The sequence below is a fragment of the Humulus lupulus genome, chromosome 5 (assembly GCF_963169125.1).
Source record: "Humulus lupulus chromosome 5, drHumLupu1.1, whole genome shotgun sequence".
In the NCBI taxonomy this organism is placed as follows: Eukaryota; Viridiplantae; Streptophyta; class Magnoliopsida; order Rosales; family Cannabaceae; genus Humulus; species Humulus lupulus.
The window spans coordinates 68,257,809-68,283,866 of NC_084797.1; the positions used below are offsets into that span (position 1 = coordinate 68,257,809).

Consider the following 26,058-nt stretch of genomic DNA (forward strand, 5'->3'; position numbering starts at 1 on the left):
ACATCACATTCCTAGACATGTTCTCATATGGTCGATACTCCTAGGATCAAAACCTACGCACAAAACACCAGCCAAAAACAACCGACAGTGTGCGACTAAGAAAGAAGTTTACCTAACAGAGAAACGAAAATATCCAAACGTGCAACAGGCAGAGGACTTACAGTGTTTTTTCCGTGTGAAAGTCGCAAAAAGCGTAGAAATCGGAATCCTGGTGGAGCCTTTAGAACTGGATTCGTGAAGAAACTCTTGTGGCAAGAGCGTAGGGATCTTTGGGATGATAACCAGAAGAAGAAAGACTTCTGAGGCTAAAAAGGAGAAAAGATGAGGAAAAAATTTCAAATAAAGGGTGGCTAATGCGGAAGGTGGACAACCTTATATATACGTAAGAGACAAAGGAATGAGGACCATTCGATCCCGTTAATGCTAGATACGAGGGTCATAACTCGGGAGGCAAAACGACGACCAAAGATAGGCTAGGCCATTTAATGCAATTCTCGGAAGCCGGACAGTCGCCAACCACGGTGCTCCACGTGTCCGATACCTGCGCAGTGGACGGGACGTGAAGAGTCGAAAAGGAAACTTAAAACCCCCGCTGTGAAGGTCACAGATGACGTCATGGGTCACGAGTAGGGGCTTGGGGGGCAAATGTACGCCCTAAATATCCGCGAGCTATTGGCGAGCTGGAAAAGGGCCTAATTCGATCCGCCATGTGTAAATCGTCCACCTGGAGTTGTTGTTATGGGTTTCCACCTGTCCAGCCCGAGCTGATTAAAGAGTTAGCAGTTTACTCGAAGGCAGCGAGCAGCGATATGGATATCACGAGCTGGCGCTACATCAAGCTCGTGATGCGGCATAGATCTGACACCCGAATCCTTGCAAAGACAACCACACAATGTAAACGTGCATATATCAGACATCACGTGTTTATTCCATTCCTGAATTCTCGGACACGCAGTATAAACGTGCGTATTCAGACATCCCACGCCTGGTTTGGGCCATGCGGCCCATTATCCCTCCTTACCTATTGATTAGACCACACTTCACTGTCATGTTTTAGCAATTAATCATCAGTGTCACAGAGATGACGTGAAGGGTAAAGAGGTCACGGGATGACCCCCTTGCCAACCCAGGTATCCTCTCCCTATAAATACCAAGACCCTGGGCATTGCAAGGGGTTGGCATATTTTTTGTAAAGAAGTACTCTGTAAGAATTAACCAAGAGATATCAATAATATTGACTGGTGGACTAGAGGGATTTTAACCTTTGTAAACACGAGCCTTGTTCTTGTTTTACCCATATGTGAAATCTAAAACTTCTTCATAAATTTCATTCCTTGCACATGAGAAAATATCATAGAGCTATGCATCTTGATTTGTTACCAAAGTGAAAATATGAAAGAAATTCGGAAAGTCACATCTAAAAAAAAAAACAAAAATATTGTGACTAGTTCAAAAAAAAAAAAATTAAAATTGAAGATTCCAAATGGGTGGAAAGAATTACTATGGAAATGTTATGGCATATACTTGAAATATTGTGATGTCTAGTGAAAAGTTTGGAAATACTCACGTGTTAGGAAAAAGTGATCTAAGCTTAAATTCAATATCATTTTGTCTCACCTTTTTCCTTACCCGCACATTACAAGCCTATAAAGTCCTATCGATCCTTGATTTTGTGTTGTTCTACATTAGTGGAGAGAGATAAGAAAAACGAACCTATGGGACTTTGGTACGAAAAATTAATTCATAATTCCTTGAGATTTAATTATTTTATCTTTGCATAAATTTTTCCAAAATTCCACATGATTACTTGGTAAATAGTTTGGTGTTTCCATATTGAAAATTAGTTTTTGAAAGCAAGATTGACTATTGGATTAATTACATGAGCTTAATGTCTCTTCATAATTTTCTTTGAGCTACTTTCATTATGCAATTTTTGAGGAAAACATTTGATATCTCCAATTTTTGAGGAAAACATTAAGTTTGAGAGTGTGATAACTCTACAAAATAGAGTTATTTTACCACATTTTATAAGGCAATTGTTGCTTAGTTCTTGAGTTTTTAATTAATTTATCAAAATTTTAAGTAATTTTGAATTTATTAGTTTTATTTTGATTTTATGTATTTTTATTTGTTTTTTGTATTTATTTTGTTTAATTATGTTGTTACTAATTTATGTGTGTTTAATTTCTTTATGTAGGTGTATTTGTTGGGAGCAAATGAAATGTTGGTATAAGGAAATGAAGAAGTCAAGCCCAAAATGAAAGGCCCAATCCAATTCTTGACAATGCCATGTCATCAATCCATGTGCTTCTTTCTCCACCATTGGATTTGTAACTATAGGAAAAGATGACAATTTTGAGCATGAATCCATGTGCTTCTTTTTTTTAGACCAATAGGAGTGTTTTCTTTTACCAAAGAATTTATCTATAAATAGGAGTCTCATTTCACCATTTCAAACACACCTTCTCTTACACCACTTATTCCATCTCTCTATTCTCTTAATATTTTTCTTTTCTTAGATTAATTTTTATGTATTTTTAGAGGAATAATTTGGAGGCTCCTCCTCCAAATTTTCCTATTTATGTTGTAATTTTTATTTTGTTTTTGATAGTTATGGGTTTCTAATCCACTTAAAATTATTAAGGTGGAAGATGAACCAAGATATAACTATATAGTGTTTATTTTATGTTGACCTCCCAAAATGAGCAATAAAGTTTATGATTTTTATTCTTCTAAATATTTCTTTCATCTATAATATCATGTATTTTAGATTGTTAGAACATATTTTACTTAGTTCTTAGTTGTGCAAAAACATAGTATTATTTGATTAAGATGTGTCATTAAATTGTTCACATCCAATGCTTAGAACAAAAATACTATATTTTGCTTTAGAAATAACATTATTTGATTTTTTTTGTAGTTTCATTAAATTGATTCACAACTAATGCTTTGAAGTTATACTATTGAAGTGAGGAAAATCTATATTTTTTAATTAAAGAGAGCTTAAAGGAAGTATAATGTTTTGGAAAAGGTAATTAGATTGATTTCAATTATCACTAAAAATTGGGAAGTCAACATATTAATAAATATTATTATTTATATTTTGTGGATTCTAAAATCTTAATAATTTTATAAATAACTATTAAAAACAAATCTTTTTTAGTTTATTTATTTTAATTTGCTTTAGTATTTTCTTTCTTTATTTTAAAACAAAACACATCAATTTTTGGAACTAGGTTAGAAATTTATTTCACTTTGGTAAAAATAGTTTTCTCTTTTGATTTAAGTCAACTCCTTTGGGTTCGACCTCGTGCTTACACGAACACTATCCTATAAATACGATTCGTGCGCTTGCGAGTATAAATATTTAAAACATACCCGTTTTGGGTCCATCACTAATAATCACATAAAATAAATATGCTTCATAAAAACATGAAAATCCATCCAACTATTCAAACACATAAAATAATCAAATTTTAAACATGTTCATGCATGAAAATAAAGATTACCAAAGACTCTGAGACCAGTTGTTAGGAAAACTTATACAAGATCTTTATTTATTTTCATGTAGATATAATATTAAACAAATTAATATGAGATAACCTAGAACATGTTTCTACAATTGAATTCAAAGAAAAACAAAGATAAGAATACTTACAGTATACACAACAGAATGAAAGAGTCATTCCTTTAGTTTCTCTAACTCTTGTATTCTTTCTGTCGCAGAGTATTATCAAGAAACTGAACTGTTCTTCTAATTTCTTCACAGTCTTCCAATGTATCCTTAGAATCACCTAGACTATTGTGGGCAATTCTCAACACATGAGATAGATACAGAGAATTAGAAGAGAAAATAATCAAAGAGGCTTAGAAAAGGACTTGTGTTTAGAGAGAATCTGCAACTATCAGAAAACCAGTGATTAAACTTATCTGTCGTCTCAGAAATCTTCACCAATGACTTCTCTCTAAGCACTCCTTTTATAGACTAAATTAGCCCATTTAATTTAATTAAAAAATCAATAAAATAATAGCTATTTTAAAGCCCTAGGTCGAAATTATCATGGGCTTTAGGCCTGCGAAATTTCTCATTTGATTATAAGCCCATTGGACTTAAAATCAAGGGCTGTATTATTTTCTATTGATTTAATTAATTAAATCCTTTATCAAATTAATTATTTATAATTTGAACCTTGATTTAAACTTATTTATTAATTTAGATACCAATTTATCTTAATTAATAAATCTGCCATAATTTCTCTTTTCTTCTCTAAATAATACATAACTTTATGAAACTATTCAAAATTGATCTGGTCAATTTTGATAATTCTAATTGATAGTTAAATCAATTAATTTAGACTATCTAGAAGATTTTATCCAAGGTACAATGGGGACCATGGGCCCATGAAATCAAGCTCTAATAAGTTATCATAAATCTAACAAATAAATTTACTAACTTATTAATTTCTCGTGACTCCACTATAGACTCGAAATTACACTCTTGATTCATAGAACGCTCTATAACAAATATAGATGTGTTATTAATTATCCATTGTTACAACCATAATTGTCACTCAATCCTCTATAGACCGTCTACAATGAGATAGGACAAAAATACCATTTTATCACTCATTGTATTTTATCCTTAAAACACTTAGTTCCTTGTAAATGATATTTCAGTAAACTAACTTAATTACTGAAATGAGATCTCTATCATTTAACACTTTGAACCAAACTAAAAGGAAACTATCGTTTCACTTCTTCATCAGAAGCTATAGATGTTCATATCTATGGTTAATACTCCCACTCAATTATACTACCGAGTTCCCAAGATGTAAGTATGGGCTAGTCCGTAGGGTAAGTTGGTAACGAACAAGTTAAAGAACTCAAATACTACAATCAGTTAGAATACTAACCACTCAGAATTGAGATTGAATTGACCTATGGTCAACTATATGATATGACTAGAATAGATAATAACGGTATGTTTACTTATCTTATCAACTATCAATATCGGTCCAGTCCGATGTAATAAATACATTCGATCTTATCTACTTTGCTAATGTTCTGGAAAGAACATAACACTGTGATGTGTAAGTAGATCATATCGTAGATTAGCAAGTCAGTGTAAATCATGTGCACTGACTAATCTTAGGACTAATTTATTTTTGAACATATAATCATATTTATATTCCACTGTGATTACGTTGCTATAAATACGATGAGCTATATGATCGAGATTTAATAGAACTTTATATTAAACAGATAATCATGAAAATAAAACATGTGAGCAAAGTGAATGACCAAGTCAAAAAATGATTTCTATTTTTTTATTGATAATAAAATGAGATTACAAATAATTTGGGTATTAATTAGGGCATAAAACCCCAACAGAATGTACATAGTCAGTTGTTCGGCCGCCACGGCCAAGGGTTGGATAGGGACAAGAGTACCTTAAATGTCTATTTTGCCCTTAGAGTGGCTAGTAGTCGTATATAACCTTGAATTTTTGTAAACTGTCATTTAAACTCTATTTCTTTCGGGATCCCGTGTATGAAATGTTTATTTAAATGAAGTTTATATTTTATGATCAAAATCTTTTAACCCTAGATCAATAATGGTTTTAGTGACACATTTTCAACTAAATGACTTGATTAGCAAGTTTTACACCTTTATAAACACACAGTATAACGGTTTTGGCTACCCAGGATGTTACATAAAGAGTGAGTAGGTAACAGAAATTCACGAAAATTCTTGGTTTTAATAGTTTGTTTTGTTAATTTTAACGAAATATTCTAAATATTTAACGGAATATACCTTTAAAAGTAACTAAAAATAGATATTTATTAATTATATTAATATAAATTCAAATATTATAAAATATTATTATTATATTAATATTTAATACAAGACTACATGTATAATAATTATATTAATAAAAATTCAAATTTAAATTTAAATTCAAATGTTATAAAATATCATTATTATAATAATATATAATACAAGACTAGATATTTAATAATTATATTAATATAAATTTAAATATTATAAAATATTATTATGATAATAATATATAATCTTAATTTTTTTACTAATTATATTAATATTGTTATCCATATTTTCCATCTATGACACGTGACAGGGCCAAACAGGTCCATGGGCCCTCACAAAAGGTCCGGACCCAGTGAACAATGAATAAGGAAGCCCTAACGGTCCAAACCATGCTAAGCCCGATGACTGGCAAGTAGCGCAAGCATAGTGAGGAGGCCAGAACTAAGGTGCAGGCCCGCATCATCTCCCTGACCACTCTCAATCTACATTCCGGGATGTAAATTGTGATGGCAGACAATTCACTCCAGGAGACGAATCCCATCAAGTGGGATCCAGGAGAAGACGTCGTCATCAAGATATCCGCCTTGGTAAATGAACCTGGGTCCTGGTAAACTAACCAGGACTTAGGTAAACTATCCCGGATATTGATAAATGAACCCGGACCATATGTCCGGATAGGGCAAGCTTAGTCTTCCTTGATGCTGACGTGGCCCCAAGAAATCCAGAGGTTGGTCTCCCTAACTAACCTGCAGAATAACGAACACACGGAACGTACACTGTTCCTAGGAAACAGTACTGCCACTACTCTGACAGATCCTGTCCCTAGAATCCTCTTAGTAGCACACAGGGATCAGTCCGTATTAACGAATAAAGGGCAGTTGTACGTCTTGGCCACGCCTAAGCCGGCCCATATTAATAATAACTAATTATGTTACATTCTTTATATTATGGTTCTGTTAGCGAGCCTGGATTAGTCCGACCCAAGCTGCTTGGTTGTCTATAAATAAGGTCAGTTGTGCACTGTAGCAGCGATCCTAAAATTTCTCTTGTAAGCAAAACTATGCTGAACTTGCAGAAAACCTCGAGTGTCAAAACTCTCTAAATGCTAATACTAGTGACTCATGGACTAAAGCTCATTAACGCCCCAACCACGTAAAAATTGTGATTGTTCATCTCTTATTCTTTTTTTCCAGCTCTTATTTTATAATATATTTATAGTTTCTGAAAAATTCGGTAAACAAATATGAATTCAATTATTGTTATGATATAATATATAATCATAATTTTTTACTAATTATATTAATATAAATTCAAATATTATAAAATATTATTATTATAATAATATTTAATACAAGACTAAATATTTAATATTTATATTAATATAAATTTAAATATTATAAAATATAATTATAATAATATATAATAAATAATTTTAATTTTTATTAAAAAAATTATCATTTATGTCTAAAAATATTACCATATTATATATATATAAAATCATAAATAATAATATTTTAGTTTAAAATTTTATTCAATATGTTTATGTTTATTTTTTATATATAATATTATTTAGTTATTTAAAATTTATATGACTAATGATACAAATTTAATAAATATAATTAATACATGCTATAAATAAAATTAAGCAAATTGTATACAGGATATACATAAAATGTGAGAAATGATATTATGATTCATATATCTATATATAAATATAACATTTTCTTTTAATGGATTATAAATTATATAATATAAGAGGGGCAAGTAAGTAAGGACTCGAAGGAAGCGAGAGATAGAGATGGAGAAAAGAAAGACAAGAGAGAAGAAAAGGGTTCATGGGATGAGATGAGAAAGATGGAAAAAGCAAGCAAAGGTAGAAGAGAGGTAGCGTTGTAACCAAGAAGGACAAGGAGCTGTCAAACTCCAGTTCCCCAAAATTAAAACCTAGTGTTTGACATTTTGCTTTCAACTGCGGTGCATCCAACTTTTTCTTCTTCAATTCATTTTCATTTTTTATTTTCCCTCTCTCTTCCCTCCCTTTTATCTCAATCACGTACTCCTATTTCTGTGGTGTCCTTTTCTCTTTGTCCTTTTACTTTCTTATGGTATTAAGTATTTGGCATTGTTTGACTCTCCTCAAACCGGTTATTGTCTCAGATTGTCATTATTATTTATTTCTATATTTATTATTTTCATTGTTCATACTTGTAAAGTTGTGGCCTTGTGGGCCTGCCTGGACACACAACTCACAGAACTAGTTACACATTTCACGAGGATAAAAAAAGTAAAACCTTATTTCTTTTGGCTTTTCTTTTTTATTTTTTATTTTTAATAATAAATACTTTTACAGTGATTTTTTTCTTTAGATGGCTACTCTTAAACGATACGTTAAAACACATAGCTATGACGCATTAATAAAGAAAGAAATAAAATAGGAAAAAAAAAACTACGAACAGAACAAAACTGGTACGATGAAATAGTATGTACAGGTACTACAGAATCCATATCCAAATGTAACAAATTTGTTGAAAATGAATAACAAACTATTTGATTAAATCATGATTGAGGACGATATTTCTTCATTAGCTTACAATAAAAAATTTCCGTACAAATGGTTTGTGGTCAATATGAGTTTTCATACATAAACGCCCAAACCAAACCAAATCTATATAAATATGTATAAAATAATTGTTAATTGTTACTACTTGAGCTTGCTTTGCTAGTGATTATAATATATAACTTGAACTTTTGGGCTTTTGGGGAGCAAATATGATGATCAATATCCAATTATAGAGAAATTCTATAGTAGTAGTGCTAATTTTGCCGCTACTGATAAGGATATCTTTGTTTTCGTCAAGTAGAGTAATTATAGCCTAAGTAGACATCTTATCACTTTTCGAGAAATTTAAATAATTTATGATATCTAAAATAGGATTCAAAAAGTTAATTGCACTCCTATTTTTTTTATATACGCATGTAACTTATCATTTTGAATTTTAGTTTTCGGCATTATAAAATATTAATAATTTTTTGAAACTCGGTAAGATGACTACTATAACTACAATATACACTATTATATAACAAAATTGTATTATAATTTTTATACGTATCAAAAATATGAATGCCCCTCTCTGTAGGGATAAACTGCCTACAATTATAAATTAGAATAAATAATATTTTTGCCCTTTGAACTTTTGACAATATCAGATTATGCCCCCTAAAATTTACAGCCGGTTAAAATTTTCTTCTAAACTATTGATACTATCAGATTGTGCCATCTATTATGATTTGTATAAAACAATTATCATTTTTGCTTACCGAACTTTGACAACTACCAAATTATGCTTCCTTTAATTATAAAAATTTAAAAATCTATTCTTGTATTAGTTCTTAAAAAATTAAAGAAAACTTATTAAAAAAATTCAATAAAAGACTAAAATTATTTAAAATTTCTTTTAAATACATTTAAATTTAAAAATATTTTATATAAAAAACTAAATTGTTACAATTAAAAAAATATATCCCATTCTTCTTCTTTATTCTTTTTTATTAATCTTTCTAATTACTTTCTATTATTTTATTTTCCCCTAAATCATTTTAAAAATTAAATATATATAAAATATTACAAATTTAAAATGTACTAATTTTAAAAGAAATATATAAAAATTAATTAATTAAAAACATTGGGAAAAATGAAAGAATAGAGAGTAATTTAAAAAATCTATTAAAAAAAGAAAGAAATATATATTTTTTATTTGTAACAATTAAGTTTTTCTTGTAAAAAATATTTTTAAACTTAAATGTATTTAAAATAAAATTTACTTTTTTATTGAATTTTTTTTATTTTTTAAGAATTAATTAGAAAAATAAATTTTACTTTTTTATTGAATTTTTTTTATTTTTTAAGAATTAATTAGAAAAATAAATTTTAAATTTTTATAATTAAAGATGGTATAAATTTGTAATTATTAAAATTCAGAGTAAAAATACTAATTATTTTGTACAAATCATAACATAACGTGAGTAATACGATAGTTCCAATAATTATTTCATAATATTATTTGTTTTATTAATTATAATTTATAAAGATGCTTTTTTTTATATATAAAAAATGAAAGATAAATCTTATAAGTAGAGGAAAAAGGTATTATTTTTTTAAATAGTGTAATACTAAAAAGTTCGGGAGTATGAAAAGCTAAACGTCTTTTGGTGCTTTGGAGTTTGGAGCATTTACTTTTATTTCTCCAAGATCTGACAAAGTCACTAACAACTACTACACGTGAGTGAGAGACTCACCACCACGCAAAACCTCTTTCTCTCTCTCTTGCTTGCCTCACCAACCCAAATCAAAACCAAAGCCAAAGCCAAAACCACACCAACACTACATGTCATCTCAACCGAAGGAGTCTTTTTCACTCTTTATTATTTTCCTTCTCTATCTTTATATTCTCTGCAATGTTTTGTTCTTACATGTCGCAGTGTGCGAGTGTGCCTGTGCATTTCTCTGATTTTTTCCTACTTTTTTTTTAGGTAAAGTTATAGATTTTGTTCATAGTCAATCTTGGCGCATCAAATATGTGATAATAAAGTAAGTCTCTCAGTTTTCCCTTGTGTGGAAATAGTTATGATGATAAAGTCTCTCCAGTTTTCACATGTGTGGAAATAGTTATGATGAAATAAGTTTACTTTAAATTTCTCAGCGTGGTTCAGAATTAGAACATTCTCTACCAGCTATGACAATTTTTTTTCTTTCTAACACATTATATTTTTAAAGTCCACAACTCGTTCAAAGTACACATATATCGCTACAGTACTTAATTATGTCTCGATTGGCAGATATACATATATTAAGAGATATTTGAATGTCATTTCATGAGTCGATAAAAGTTTTATAAGATGTAGATTAGAAAGAAAGTTGAGAGCAACCAAATATGTAAAAAAATTCTGATAAAGTTGTAAATAGATTCCGAAACGACGTTGTATAGCGCGCTATAGCTATACATAGCTAGCTAGTAGCTATAGGGATTGAAAAACAAAAATAATTGTAGATATATATATATATATATTGATTCTCAAACCATATACGTATGTGTTGAATGATGGATTCTCTGATCATATATGTGAAGATGAGTATAAATTAATGTATCATGTTAAAAAAATAGTGTTCAGAAAAGAAAATAAATGAATAATATAGTACGTAGTGTACATAGTATAGTAAAGTAAGTATGATCATGTGAGAGAGGTTTGAAAAATAGGGCTGGGGTCCCATTTATTTTAAGGGAATGGGGGTGGATCGAGTGAGAGAGAATGAAGAGAAACCCACTTAACGTTAAAAAAGGAATTCATGCAGAAGCGATAATTTGTATTTGATAGGAAAAAGACGCAAAGAGAAGAGAGTGGTACCAAACATTCGACCTTTATACAACACAACAAGGGCAACCCTTTAAAATTCAACACAGAGATTTGGAAGAGGCTGACAACATAAGCCAAATTCTTGCCCACGATATGTCTCCAAACCCAAACAATTCCTCTTTAAAACATCTACCTAGACAATCCTGCATGCCATCCATTAATTTCAAAAGTTGATTAATTACTTATAATGCTCTTTTCAACACCCAATTTTTTTTTTATATAATTTATTATGTAGCCTCCATTACTACTACTTTGATTGGTTTGACGTTTGTGCATGTATCAAACATATTTAGATACAGATAATTAATCACTATATAGTGCATGCAATTTAGTGATTTTGTGTGTATATATATAAGTGTATGTCAAAAAAGTGGAATAAATATTGCTATTTGGTGATTTGACTAGCTTGTTGTGTGGTTTTATCTTGGTGTTTTCTTCTTGCTTAACATATACATTGGTGTTTGTTCTTAAAGAGATGCTGTCTGCTTATCAATAATTATGGTGAGTCTTGTTATTATGACATTATATCTTAACGAAGAAAGTACCTTTTTCTTTTTTCCTTTTAATTTCAAATTATTTTTAGCATATTTAAGAAGCTAAAGTTATAAGGATGATGATAAATTGATGAACATAAACATGGAGTAGTGAGAACAAATAATGATCAATCATTGAGAGAAAGCACTAACTTATTCCCTTCTTGTGTCCCATCATGCATGATGCACATGGCATTGTTAATTACTTGTAGATATTAATTGTTGGGTTAATTCAAGCTCTAACATCATGATATAGCATTATCAGTTATATTTTTAATTGCATAATATTTATATTTACTAATTCTACAATTTGAATCAAGAGCAGTCACCAATTTTGTACAGTGCTTGCCAAAAAAGCCTACAATTAATGATAAAGTTACCCTATAGCTATGACAAAGAACAAAAAACAGTAAGAGCAATCTTTGCAACTTATTAATAGGTGTCCTAGGAAATTCACATGCTCAATCCAATTTTGATGTATCTAAAGATTTTAATCCCCATGGCCATGGCTACGGGTAATACGTTATATGTATTTGAATTTCATGTGAAATATGAGATTGAGCTATATATACATATAGACCTCTAGGGTTGGTAGTTGTATCTTTTATTTTGACCTGGTTTTCCTTGGCATGTAGCTAAGCACTTTGAGTTTGGAATAGACTATTCCTTTTGAAATGAACTTCCCCATATCTGTGGATTCATTCTCCTTTGGGCATAGGATTCGGATTTGGGGATAGTGGCTTGTGAAGGTCTTATCTTAGAACTTGTTTGAGTCTCAGTCTGAATCTGACAAGGTGGTTGCCAGTGAATGGGCCTTGTGGGTTGGGTCTCCGGACAATTGGGCCCTGTGTGACTGCCACCACTTGGACTCTGCCTGAGTGGGCTGACAATCATGTGACGTGGACGGTCTTAAGTAAGGGTTCTAAATCACCCCACGATTATTATTGTGCTAAAAACTGTTGCTTGATTATAGACAAGGAAAGATTGATGTTGAGAGGAGTGGGGAAGTCATGCTGGGGAAGGACTGATTATCGATCCTTCCTAAAAACCATTTGCAAGAGCAGCACATACAAATATATGGAAGGGATTTGCCCTATCAAGTAATATAAATATATAAAAAAAATGTTGAGATTGCTGCTCTTTTTGTTTTTTTGCATTTGTTTCCAACTTTTCTTCTTAAATTTATTTTCATTAACAATTTACTTTATTCCCAACAATTATTGGCTAATGAGTAGTCTCACCGAGAATAAAAGTTAATAAGCTTTTGGTCATTGCAAAAAAGTTTTGGGAAGGTCTATTTGGACTTTTTTTTCTTTCTTTCTTTTGACTCCTTAAAATTTTAAAAATTTAGTATTTCTTTTTATATACTTCTACATATTAATTAATTCTATATTGGTGACCAACAACATTAATGCATTTTTTTTCTCACCTTTTTTGGGATAATATATGAATCTCAAAATTAAATTTATATCTTATATAAGGGATTTCGAAATATAATTATATTTATTTGACTATAAAATTCATAATTAAAATGTCTTTAAAAAAATATAATTAAATCAATTCATATTAACATTCACAAAAACAAAAAAAGAAACATATATTATGTTTAACACATGTTTTTCATTTACAAAAATAACACAAACTTAATCCTAATGCAAGGTAAATGATTTTAAAAATAATATAAAGGCACAAGACTTATAGGCTTTATTTGGATCTTGAATAAATCTAAATAAAAAATTTATGAGAGAAAAAATAGATGAAAATATATTTTTTTTAAATTTTGTACAAGATTTTTTTGAATATTTTTTTATTGAATATATTTATAATCATTCTAAATATTATAAAAAAATCTTTTTTTATTGAATATATTTATAATCGTTCTAAATATTATAAAATTGTACTACATATATTATATATATATTTTTTAAAAACTCTATTTTTTAGTTTAATCCAAACAAGAGAAAGTGTATTAATTTGAAATTTATATTTTTTCCGTCCTAAAATCAAAGATTCAAAAAGAGGAATAATGATTTTGTCAAAGAAAACGCTTACTTCCACTTGAAAGTTAAGGGTTCTTTTTCCCTCTATCTAATGCTCGTTCTATACATTACTTTAGGTTTTAGATTTGTAGACCCCTCTTATAAAATGTGTTCTTCCTTTTAGCATAAGGGTAAGAATTTGGTACATTATGAATATGTAACAATTCAAAATTCTAATTAGTTGACCTATCGAAATATGATTGTATAATCTAATGGTCGACACTCTTATCATAGTCAAACATTTTGAAAATCGGTCGTTAAGTGACTCTTAAAAATTACTACTCTCCAAAAGATATAATTTTAGCATAGAAAAATCTTTAATGCAATGTCTTGGGATCCCAACAGTTAAAAACATAGAGTTTAAAAGTGCATGAAATAACTAATGTAATTGTTTATCAAGTCATTTTGAAATTAAAAAGGGTATTTGAAGAAATAAACTTAAATAAAAGACTTGGAATCTGCCAACCCTACATGTCAAGTTTATTATAGTATGCATACATCAGACGAGATTCCCTCTAGCTATCAACTCTAAGAAACTAGGCTTTATCTTTACTTGCACACATAGTAATTGAGTTAGCTATTAAGCCTAGTAAGGAAGCAAAAATATATAGCATCAAATCATAACTGGCAACATGCAATAAGACATTTCTCGTAGTCAAACATAACATTTGCAAAGGGAACAAACAATACAGTCATCAATTAGAAGTGATTAGCCTCAAAAGACCTTCGCGGTCACTAAAGCTCTAATACTCATCAATTGAGTTAGCCCAAACTGGAACAATAATGCATTCCTGGGAAAAATTGTTCAAACTAGAACATGGGCGTCTCTCTCTATAGGACATATTTGTTCATTATGTTGGGTTTTGTGCCCTGTGTAAATCCAATTTTCTATGTAAGCTCATTTCATTATCAATAAAGAATAGAAATCAATTTTGACTTGTCAATCACATTGCTCACTTGTTTATTTACATGATTTTTTATTTAATATTAACACCTATTAAATCCCGAACATATAGATAATTACAGTTATAGTAACTTGGTCACAATGGATTATACTTGTGGTTATATGTTCTAAAGCATTAGTCCTAAGATTAAGTTAGTGCACATGATTTACATTGACTTGTTAATCTATGATATGATCTACTTACACAATCTGGTGTGATGTCCTATCTAGGACATTGACTAAGTAGATAAGATCAGATGTATTTTGTTACATCGGACGTGACCGATATTGATTATAGATAGATAAGTAAAGTACCGTTATTATCTAATCTAGTCATATCATAAAGTTGACCATATGTCAATTCAATCCCAATTCCGAGTGATTAATATTTCACTGATTATATTATTCAAGTCCTTAGATTTGTTCGTTACCAGCTCACCCTATGGACTGGCCCATACTTACATATTGGGGACTTGATAGTATAATTGAGTGAGAGTATTTATCATAGATATGAAATCTATAGCTTCTTTCTAAGAAGTGAAATTATGATTTTCTTATAGATTAGTTCAAGGATTTAAAGGATAGAGAACTCATTTCTATAATTAAGTTTACAGAAATATCATTTACAAGGAACTTAGTGGTATTTAAGGATAAAATGCAAATGAGAGGTAAAATGGTAATTAGCACTTGTCTCATTAGTAGATCATCTATAGAGGGTTGAATCACGGTAATGGTTGTAACAATGGATAACGTATTTACATTTGATTTAAAGTGTTCTATGAATTCAAGAGTGAAATTCCAAGTCTATAGTGGTGTCACGAGGAATTAATACGGTAGTAAAATTATTCGTAAATAAATTCACGGTAACTTATTAGAGCTTGATTTCATGGATCCATGGTCCCCGCATCACCTTCGAGTAAATCATCTAGAATGTCTCAATTGATTGATTTAATTATCAATTAGAATTTTAAAGTTGACTAGGTCCATTTTAATTTTTTTTTTTACAGAGATATGTGATTTAGAGAATAAAAGAGAATATTAGGCATAGTTATTAATAATGACAAATTAGTGTTAATATTAATAAATAATATTAAATTAAGTTTCAAATTGTAAATAGTTAATTGGAATAAAGATTTAATTATTTATTTCATTAATTATAAAATGTATAAATAAAAGGGTTTTGAATTTGAGTCCATTGGGCCTTAAATTTAAAACACACATCTTGAGCCCACACCATGATAGAGATTTATTTATATTTCATTTTTTAATTAATTTAAATAAGAAAATAAGCCCATGGATGTGTCTATAAATAGAGTGCTGTAGTTAGGGTTTTCATAAGTAAGATGACAACAAGAGTCAGTCGTAGAAAACTCTAGAATCACACTTTTCTAGCGACTCTCTCTTATTCTCTTCTAGATCTCTATCTCATGTGTTGAGAACCAGTCGACACTAGTTCTAGGTTGATTAAAAGCTTGGTGAGTAAGACTGTGTTGCTGATCTAGTTCAATCTCTTGATAATACTCTGCTACATAAAAGAATCAAGGGTTAGAGAGATTGAAGGAATGAGTTGTTCCAGTTCCGCTGCGTAATGTAAGTTTCTATACTTTACTCTGTATTTGTATCAATTTCATAGGAGCATGTTCTAGGAATTTGCATGTTTGTTTGATAATATGTGAATTGCATGAAAATAAACAAAGATACTGTTATATGCATGATAAGTACCAAATTTGTCTATTTTAATTTATTATTATTTTATAATTATGCACTTAATTATTTATTTTATATGTTGAATTAGTTTATTTTGTGATTTTAGTATTCTCAAGATATTTGGATGAAAACGAATAAATTTTGGATGTTTTACAAGCAATGGTTAAGCTCGGAATTATAAGTCTGAAACTTCAAACTTGATTTTGATAATTTACCAGTTATCTTTTGGAAATCTACCTAGAAATAAAAGTTTTAGATCTTTTTCTTATCTTTCCATATATTTTTGAATTATCTAATTCTGAGTTATATCGAGGAAATTATGGTTAAAATACTGTCAGTAGCTGCAGTTGAAGAAAGTAGAAAAACAGAAAAATTGCTATGGCCACGGCCAACAATGTCCCAGGCTGTGGCCGGAGCTCGATTTTATGGAAAATACATGTTCCAGTGGCCACGGCCGCCAAGAAACATTGGCAGTGGTCGGCGATCGATCTTTTCCTTAATTTTAAATTTTAAATGTATTTCTGAAAGGGCTATTAATGGGATTAGGGTTAACTTTTATAATAACTTTGGATTGCGAATTTTAGAGGCTAGAGCAACAGAGGAGGAGAAAAGACATCAACATAAACATTCTTCAATCTAGTTTTTCTTTCTTCTCAAAACTCTTATTTTCATTGAATATTTATGTTTATGGATATGATTATGGAGTAGTTTCCTTTATAGTTGAGGGTTATTTCAAAACCCTAGACATGAGATCTTGAATGCATTAATGAATCTTATTCCTTCTATTCCCTTATATTAAATTACTTCTATTTTTCTATTTGAATGTTATGAATCTTGTAAAATCTTGTTTAGATGGCCACTAATTAGGGTTTCGCATTGTTCTACTATCATCTTAGGATTTCTATTCACCTAATAGTTTAGGATTCTGAGTAGAGTGATAAATTGCAATTAGAGTATTGTGATGGGTATTTTAATTGTGATGAAGAATATAACATAGGTTAAATGAATTGCATGCTTAATGAATTTGTTGCCTAGATTAACTTGTTTCCATTGAATGCAATGCTTTTCCCGGGTTAAATAGATCGCATGCTTAATGGGTTTATTGCTTGGTAAAAAGGATTAATTAAAGCGCTTATCTTTAATTAATTATATTAGGGAAACTGGGATAATTGACTGCTTAAGTGTTATTTGCGGGGTTAATAGTTTAATTGGGAGTAGGGATATTATTCATCATTGTTGATAGATTGATTGTTGAAGGTGGAGAATAATTCTTAAATGTTTCTTTAAAATCGTATTATCCATTATTCTTTGTTTATTGCTGTTGACCATCGATTTGGCCAACGACACGGAGTCAAATATACGACAGGAAATGAGACGGCAATTAAGAGTTTAATCTAATGGAAAAGAAGAAAACACCAACGATTTATAGTGGTTCGGCCCCAAAGAATGGTAATGACCTACGCCCACTTAGTGCTATTATTAATATTGAGTCCCAATGCCGTGATCAAAGAACTAGGGTTCTTGAGTTTCACAAAACTTGAGAGAATTACAATAAGACGATGGATAATTGCACTATAGGCTCTCTCTCTCTCTCTCAATATTCAGGCAAAAGATCTCAAGATCAAAAGTCCCTTCCTTGAGCTATTTCATGCATATTTATAGGTTCAAGGAGGGTTACATGGGCCAATGGGCCTTAACTTTCCTTAATAACCGCGTATCAAGGTAATAAAGAGGAAATAATCAACGTAATTATTATAGGATTACAATCTTAGAAGGAAATAAATCAAATCATACGACCAGCCTGGTCGTACCTAATAGTCATTCTTGATGAAGCAATGTGTACTGGTCGATAACCGAACATCACCGCCTTATTTTAATTCTGCCACGTGTCAACCACGTGTGAGAAATACATGCCACGTCATAAGTAGCCGTTTTTGGGTAAACATTTTCCCCCAAGTTTACTTTACTGCGACCAGCATAAAGTAAACTTAGTTGTCTGACCTTTCGTATGACCCATAAAACCTGTCAGATCCGTCATGCCTCTTCGATAAAAGCAACGAATCATGTCCAATCAAGTCTTTTCGGTTTCCCAAAAACTTGTCTGACGACTCTTACACTTCCCCATACTTTGAAAACAGTAATTCATGATTACCTCTTTTATGGTGTCCCAGTCACTATAAATAATACCCCAAATTCACCTTTTAACTTTTTACTTTTCACTTGTCATCTCCTTCTCAAGAACTTCAACCTTCAGAGCCTAAAACTCCCAGGAGCTTTCATCGTTGATCTAAGGAACTTCCATTCAGACGCTCAAAGTTTTCGTTTTCATACTCCACCTTTCATCCAAGTAAGTTTTACGAACCTTTCAGTTGTTTGAGTTGCCATGCAAAGTTGTTTTTTATTCGTTTCGTATCTGAGTTCTTGATTGTTCTTGACTGAAACTGTCTTGGGGTAAATGGGTATGTTGATCGATGCTTGATAAGGTAGTGAAACAACACTTCATAGGAGTTAGGAGTCAGTTTGGTAGTCGAGATTGTAGATTTAGGGCGTAAAATCGAAGTAAAAATTCGATTTTTAAGCTAGTTGAAAAATGGGTTTTTCCTGCCCTCTCGGAGTCAAAAAAGTTTTCTTCTGAAAAAACTTTTTGCTTTCGCTTTTTAATCCGTTTCTCAAACTGCTCGTAAGAGACTTCGTGTTTTTGCTAGAATGCTGCTGGTCGTATAAAAGCTTAACTTTTATATGCGAGCAATGTTATTCTCACTTTCAACACAAGTCTTTAGACTCCAAGTTATCACCTCCCCTTTTCTGTTCGCAGATTTTGATGCAAGATCCGTGGGGAGGTGAGAGACCAATTGACGATGACCTGCTCGCTCAACTGCTTGTGGACGTAGAACAACTGTCGTTACTTATTCCGGACATCCCTTTTTCTTGAACTCCACCTAACAGACCTCATTCAAGCCTTTCAGTAATGAGTAGAGTAAAATCCACTGCCCAGAAAAAGAAAAATAAACCTTCTGAACACCAGCCTGCTCCACATGCAGAAATTCCCTCGACTAGCGGTAGAGCTGAGAGTACTCCCGAGCCAGGAATCCTAGCTCAAGCCCAACTCCAAAGTGCCACTCGACCGGATGTCGAATGGTACGTCGCCCCTCCTAGTCGAGCAACGATTAGGATGATCGCCAATTATATCAAGAAATACGGGCTTCCTGGGGTGACGCTAGTCCGACCCACCAGAGACCAAATGGCGAATCTGCCTGGAGGCGCGTTTAGCGCCTGGTTGAGATATCATATTGAGGTAGGAGCGATCCTGCCTCTCCATCCTTTTTTCCAAGGAGTGGCCAATTATTTTGGGGTCGCTCCTTTTCAAATCACCCCAAATGGATATAGAATGCTCTCTGCACTCTATATCCTTTATAGTCATAAGAAGTGGCCGGTCCCCACGCCACACGAGGTCAACTACCTGTTCGACCTAAAATCCAACCCCAACCAAGAAAACATGGGGTTCTTCCATTTCTGCCACCAGGAAACGGGTCGCACTTTCCTGACTGACACCACTTTTATTTTGAACGTGGGGAAGTACCATCTGGAGTACTTTCTGACTGCCGATATAGTCGCGAACAACTTGGCCTTCACACAAGGAGGTAAAGTCTTTGTACCACTGGTCGTATATTTTTTTTCTTTATTCTCCATGCATTTCCCTTAGAAATTTAGTGTATTTCAGGCCCCTGGTTACGTCCAGCCCCCACTCCAGACATGGAGGTCTGATCAGCCCTCCTGACCAGCTGACCTACATAGAGAAAAGTGTCAAACAGCTGGTCACAGAGGCCAATCTGAGACTGGTCGGCCTTCTGGCACCTCACCAGGATGTGAGGGAATCTACTGCAGGGAGTGCCACCGGCACTGAAGTCCCCAAGCAACAACAAGATGTGTCACAACCTCCTCCGAGGAGGGCAACAGGGGTGACCATCAACGAACCAATTGGTGCCCCACGATCTGCTGCTGCACCGGCCCCTCTAGGGAAGGGAAAGAAAAAGGCCTCAGAGCCTACTCTTGAGTCATCAGATGAGAACGGTACTGATTTACGCTTTTAGATAGTATGCCTATTCCCTGTCACCTCTTCGACGGGGACGGCAACTTTAAATACACTTCTGCTTTAAATTCAGACTTCTTTAGGCCAGAGAGTGAGTGTAGCACTAATAAAGTAATTAGTGTAGCGACCAGTAATTATAGCTCGTGTATTATACTTTAAATTTCTCTGCCCTTGTTTCCTAAACTTAGCAATTTCATTTTATTACATTGAATGACTATTCGCTTGTTTCTTTTTTGCAGACATGCCTGTCGAACGCGCCTTTGATTTGTACACCAAATCGGCGAGCAAGAAAAAGTCCCACAGGCGCCAGTCTGGGGAGGGCTGCAGCAATCCCCCTGTGAAGAAGTCTCGAACAGACGACCCTCCTGCGCCTACTCCAACGAAGGAGACAACTCCTCGACCAGCTCCTTCCAGGGAGGCAACTCCTCCAACTCCAACAAACCCAGATCCTCCATCTCCGGTCAAACAGACTCCTCCTCCAGCTCCAGTTGACCCTACGCCTCCAGCATCCACCGTCCAGCAGTCGGCTGGTCGCCGAGAAGAGGCCTCGGGAGATGACCTCACGGGTGTGGTGCTTAACTCAGCCAAAGATAGGCTGTCGAGAATAACAAAACACCAACGCAGTTGGGAGGCAATCTAGGAGACCGGCTCTATGGGGGTCGACCAATTCCTCAACCGCGCACTGAACGAAGTGCTTGCTGTAAGTTGTTTTCTTTATTGTACTTCATGAATTTTCTTTTTAACTTGCTTCTATTTACAACCTTATCTTTTTCATATCGTAGGGGGTACTTACCCTTACTTCTGGCTGGCGGTTTTTGAGGACGCAGAATGCTCAATTCGAAAAAAGACTTAGCGATCATCTTAGTGCTGCTGAGGCTCGATATACCGAGAAACTCAAGGCGGCAGAAGCTTCCTATGTCGAGCACCTGGAGGCGGTCAAGGCAAAGCAAATTGAGGCGCTTAGGGATGCTGAGGTGAAGCATACCAAGGCCCTCAAGGAGGCTGAGGCAAAGCACCTCGAGGCACTGCAGGTGAGTGAGGCCAAAGTCGCTTCTCTTGAAGAAGAGGCTCGAGGAAGGATGCGAGAATTGCCAAGATCACTGCATCCAAGGAGCAGTACAAGGAGGTCTCGCTCAATAATTACCGAGAAGCCCACAAGCTTCAAGATGAGCTGGAGATAAGCCGCAAGGAAGTTGCTGCTCTGGAGGAACAGAATGCCCGCAACCTTGAAGACTATGAAGGGGCGTCGTTCGAGTGTTTCTACTTGTTCTGGAAAAACAACCCCAATTCTAACTTCTCCTATCTTCTAGAACATATCAAGGAGGCGGAGCTGGCTAGGTGCGTTACTCGCCTGGAGGAAGAAACAATTCCAAGGTCTCCAGAGATTTCTCTAGCAATCGGCATCGAAGGCGCCCGAGAAGAGGCTGGGGATGCAGTCGACCAGCAGCAGCAGAAATCGCCACAAGACGCCCCGACAACCTCATGATTTTATCTTTTTACTTTACTTTTGAATTACATGGCCTACGGGTCATGATGTAAAAACAATTTTATTTATGTTTTAACTTTTATTGCTGCACGGGCAACTTTTCTCTTTTTATCGAACAATTACATCCGAGCAGTCACTGCTCGCGGTGTAAAAGAATTCATTTTGATATTATAATATTTTCATTTTATTATAACATCTGTTTGCATGACCGAATTTAGCATAGTACTTTGGATTGATTTAACAAAATACAAAATTTTGAAAAATACTCTAAGTACCTTAGCATGCTTTCACTTATTTTGCTCATGTGTTTATATACCTTTCGATATGCTTTGCTTACTAGATGCCTTATATGCCCCCCAAGTGATTACGGAGCTTTAGGTCCTTAGTCACTTGCCTTGACCAGAACCTGTTCGAACTTTACTACTCGGCATAAAGGAATTAAAACGATAATACAGCAAAACAACACACGTAATGAGCAAATATTTGTAATAAATACAATAATTGGCAAGAATGACTGGCTCCGCACAGTCCCTTATATTTCTCGTAATAAATGGACAAAACATGTCTGTACGAGCGATCAATAAGATCTTACACTTGTAAGCGATTAGTCATATAAAGTGACCAACCCTTTTTCATAACTTGTAAAAAGTAAAATTAATCCAAGCCAATCCTTTAGGAAGAATTGTTTATTGATAGTACTTGCGCAAGTGTTCTCCATTCCAATAGAGAGGAATGAGATATCCGTTTAAGCGAGCAAGTTTATAGGTGCCTGGATGGCGGACTTCTTCAATTTGGTATGGCCCTTCCCAATTAGGTCCGAGTACTCCAGCAGCCTGGTCGCGGGTGTTTAAGAAAACTCTTTGCAGTACTAGATCTCCGATATTGAATTTTCTTTCACGCACTTTAGAGTTGAAATACCAGGCGACTTTTTGCTGGTACGCAGCTACTCGGAGTTGGGCTTGCTCACGCTTCTCATCGATCAAGTCCAGAGATTCCATCAATAGTTGGCTGTTAGAGCCTTGATCGTACATTATTCTGCGATGTGAGGGTGGATCTAACTCAACAGGAAACATAGCCTCATACCCATAAGCCAAAGAAAATGGAGTATCGCCTGTTGCTGTTCGGTGGGAAGTTTTGTACGACCAAAGAACTTCAGACAATTGTTCTGGTCATGCCCCCTTAGCTTCTTCTAGTATTTTCTTAAGAGTATCCTTTAGCGTTTTATTGACTTCTTCGACTTGTCCATTTGCTTGGGGATGAGCGACTGAAGAAAAGCTCTTAATAATCCCATGTCGTTCGCAAAAGTCCATGAATAAATCACTATCAAACTGCGTGGCGTTATTTGAGACGATTTTCCTTGGCAATCCATAGCGACAAATGATGTTTTTGACCACAAAATCTAGCACCTTCTTGGTCGTTATTGTAGCACCCCAATTTGCTAATAAGGTTTAGGACCTTGATTAGCGTGCCTGGAGGGCAATAGATGAGTTAACATGTTAATAAATGAATTTGAATAAGTATGTGATTAGAATGCATGTTTAGGTGATGTAAATGTGCATGTGGGCCCTGTTTGTATGTTAGGGGTAAATTGGTAATTTTAGCCCGCTGAGGGCATAAATATGATAAATGTGTTATGTGACTTGCACCACATGAGTGTGGTGATATTAGTGTGATGCACGTGCCAAGATGGTCCTAGAGAGTTAGTTAACTTAAAAGTCACAACGAGATTTTATACCTGGCTCGGGAGGAGCCTAAGGGTACTTTGGGAATCTTGTAAATTCGAGAATTAGTAGTTAATGGTTATTGGTGATTGAGTAACCTGGGTAACCATTAGTAACTACTGAGAGTAACAAGGTTAGATAGAAAATGGTAGAATTGTAAAATAGGTGAAAGGACAAGAGTGCCCTTGAGGTTTAGTTAGGAAAGGATTTTGATGGAGGGATAAGATGGTCTTTTGGCAGAGGTTTAGATAGCTTTGGCTGAGGGAAATGGATATACACGATACTTTATGCTAAGTATGACTGAAATCAAGTTTGGAGGGCTAGAGAAATCAAGAAGGAAAAGGAAAAACTAAGAACCTAGAAGGCAAAGTGGAAGAGGAGGTGAGCTGAGTTCTTTGAGGCTAGTGAAGAGCTTAAGGGTGTGGAATCAAACCTAGGTCAAGGATTACTCAGAGGTAAGAATTTATCCCCTGTTTTTTTAAGTTTTGAGCTTGATTTTAGAAGATAAGAATGGAAATTGGAAGATAATCATGGTTGGTTTTACATGAGGATTCAACTAGTTTATCAAGAGGAATTTGGTTTAAAGTTGGGATTGGAGGGAGTTCAAGCTGAGTTATTGATTGAGGTAAGAGTTTTAAACATCTTTGAATTTTCGTATCTGATATGGTTTAAGAATTTGGAAGCATGGTTTAAGTTTTTCAAGCTTTGGTTTAAGTTTCTGGTCTAATGGTTTAAGCTTCTGAAATCTGAAACTCAAGTGTGGATTTTTGGGTGTGATTGTGTGATTGAGTTTGTTTGTGATGTTTATAGGTTGTTAAGGGTTCATTTGGGGTTTTGAATTGGTCTTGGGGCTTAGGTACTTGTTTGGGATGATTTGGAGTGGTTTTAGCTCGGGAAAAACGCAGGGGAAAACCCAGAAATCTGGGTTCGCGAAGGAGCGCCACGACCATGTTCTTGGGCGCCGCGGCGCGAGGTTGCATCAGGATGAGGGAAAGCCGCTGAGCGCCGCGGCCCTAGGACATTTTTGACAGCCAAAAATTGTGTTTTTAGGGCTTTTTCCCGGGGACTCGGGGGATGGCTCCAATGCATTGTTTTAGGGAATTAGGAGTCCCGAGAGTACGGGATTGGTCCCGGGAAGTGGTTTTGGGATTGGTTAGTATTAAAAATGTTTTATATGTGTTGTGACTAGGATTTTGGAGAGGCTCGTGGTAGAGGACCATGCTTGTGGCCTTGGTGCATCGGAAAGCTCGGGATACAGGTAAGGAAACTGTAGCACCGGTAGAGCAGGGCTTGGCCCATGGTATTGCTGCAGGGCGCGGCCCTAAGATATATCATTGCTAGGATGTAGCTTTAAATGAACTATTATATGTTTGATTGTTGTTTAAGAATGCTGAATATGGTTGTAGCAGAATGAATGGCAAAGGGGCCGAGAACGGCGAAGGCCGAGAACGGTGAAGGCCGAGAACGGCAATGGGGTCGGGAATACCACTTAGCACATGGAGTGCTTGTGGTTAGGGTGAGACCCCAATGGATACATGGGATATCCTTACGGTGAAGACCGGGATCCCAGGCTTTGGTAACGCTTCTAGGACGGCATGGCCGTGCATGTGTTTAAATCTTATGGACTGTTTGATTAGGTATGAGTTACTTGTTATAATGATTTCGTGATATGCATATGTTGTGTGCTGTATGAGTTTTCTTGCTGGGCTTCGGCTCACGGGTGCTCTGTGTTGCAGGTAAGGGCAAAGAGAAAGTCAACCAGCCATAAGTACGGAGAGCGTGGGGGCGACGCGTACATGTTTGGCCTACCCGACCGCTTGGTTGGGGGCATTTTCGAGAAATGGCTGTACTAGACTCTGTTTTTGATAATTTGTCAACTGTGTATCTATTTTGAGTTGTAAATAGTTTACAAACCTCGTTTTGGGATCCCAAATGTTAAACTACTGGAACTTTTAGTGAAATGGAGTACTTTTAAAGATTACAGCCTTGGCTTTTTGTTTAATCACACTTTTGTTCTAAAAACCTCGCTTAGCGAGTTAATTGCACATTTTAAACTCACTTAGTAACGGCTCTAAGGTAGTAGGGCATTATAGTTATGGTTGCGAGTGGCTTGGCTTCGGCCCATTTAGTGAAATAATCGACGACAACCACAACATACTTGACACCGCCCTTTCCTGTGGGTAAAGACCCGATTAAATCTATACCCCACACTGCAAATGGCCACAGACTTTGCATCATTAGGGGTTGCTCGCGGGATTTTTGAGAACCTCTGGCACTTGTCGCACCTCAATACAAATG

At 34.2% G+C, this 26,058-nt stretch overlaps 1 protein-coding gene across 1 annotated transcript; it reads left to right on the forward strand.

The window, feature by feature from the left end:
• The first annotated feature begins 20,216 nt into the window (after nt 1-20,216).
• LOC133779208 (uncharacterized) lies at nt 20,217-22,039 on the forward strand. The gene is made up of 5 exons (XM_062219197.1): nt 20,217-20,222; nt 20,327-20,534; nt 20,793-21,124; nt 21,336-21,584; nt 21,671-22,039. Exons 1-5 carry the CDS (start codon nt 20,217-20,219, stop codon nt 22,037-22,039), a joined length of 1,164 nt encoding a protein of 387 aa, XP_062075181.1.
• The last annotated feature ends 4,019 nt before the right edge of the window (nt 22,040-26,058 follow it).

Excerpts from the sequence above, each read along its gene's own strand:
- LOC133779208 (XM_062219197.1), top strand. Across the intron at positions 20,535-20,792 it reads TGAGTCATCAGATGAGAACG|ACATGCCTGTCGAACGCGCC; the intron begins GTACTGATTTAC and ends TCTTTTTTGCAG. Across the intron at positions 21,585-21,670 it reads AGCACCTCGAGGCACTGCAG|TACAAGGAGGTCTCGCTCAA; the intron begins GTGAGTGAGGCC and ends TCCAAGGAGCAG.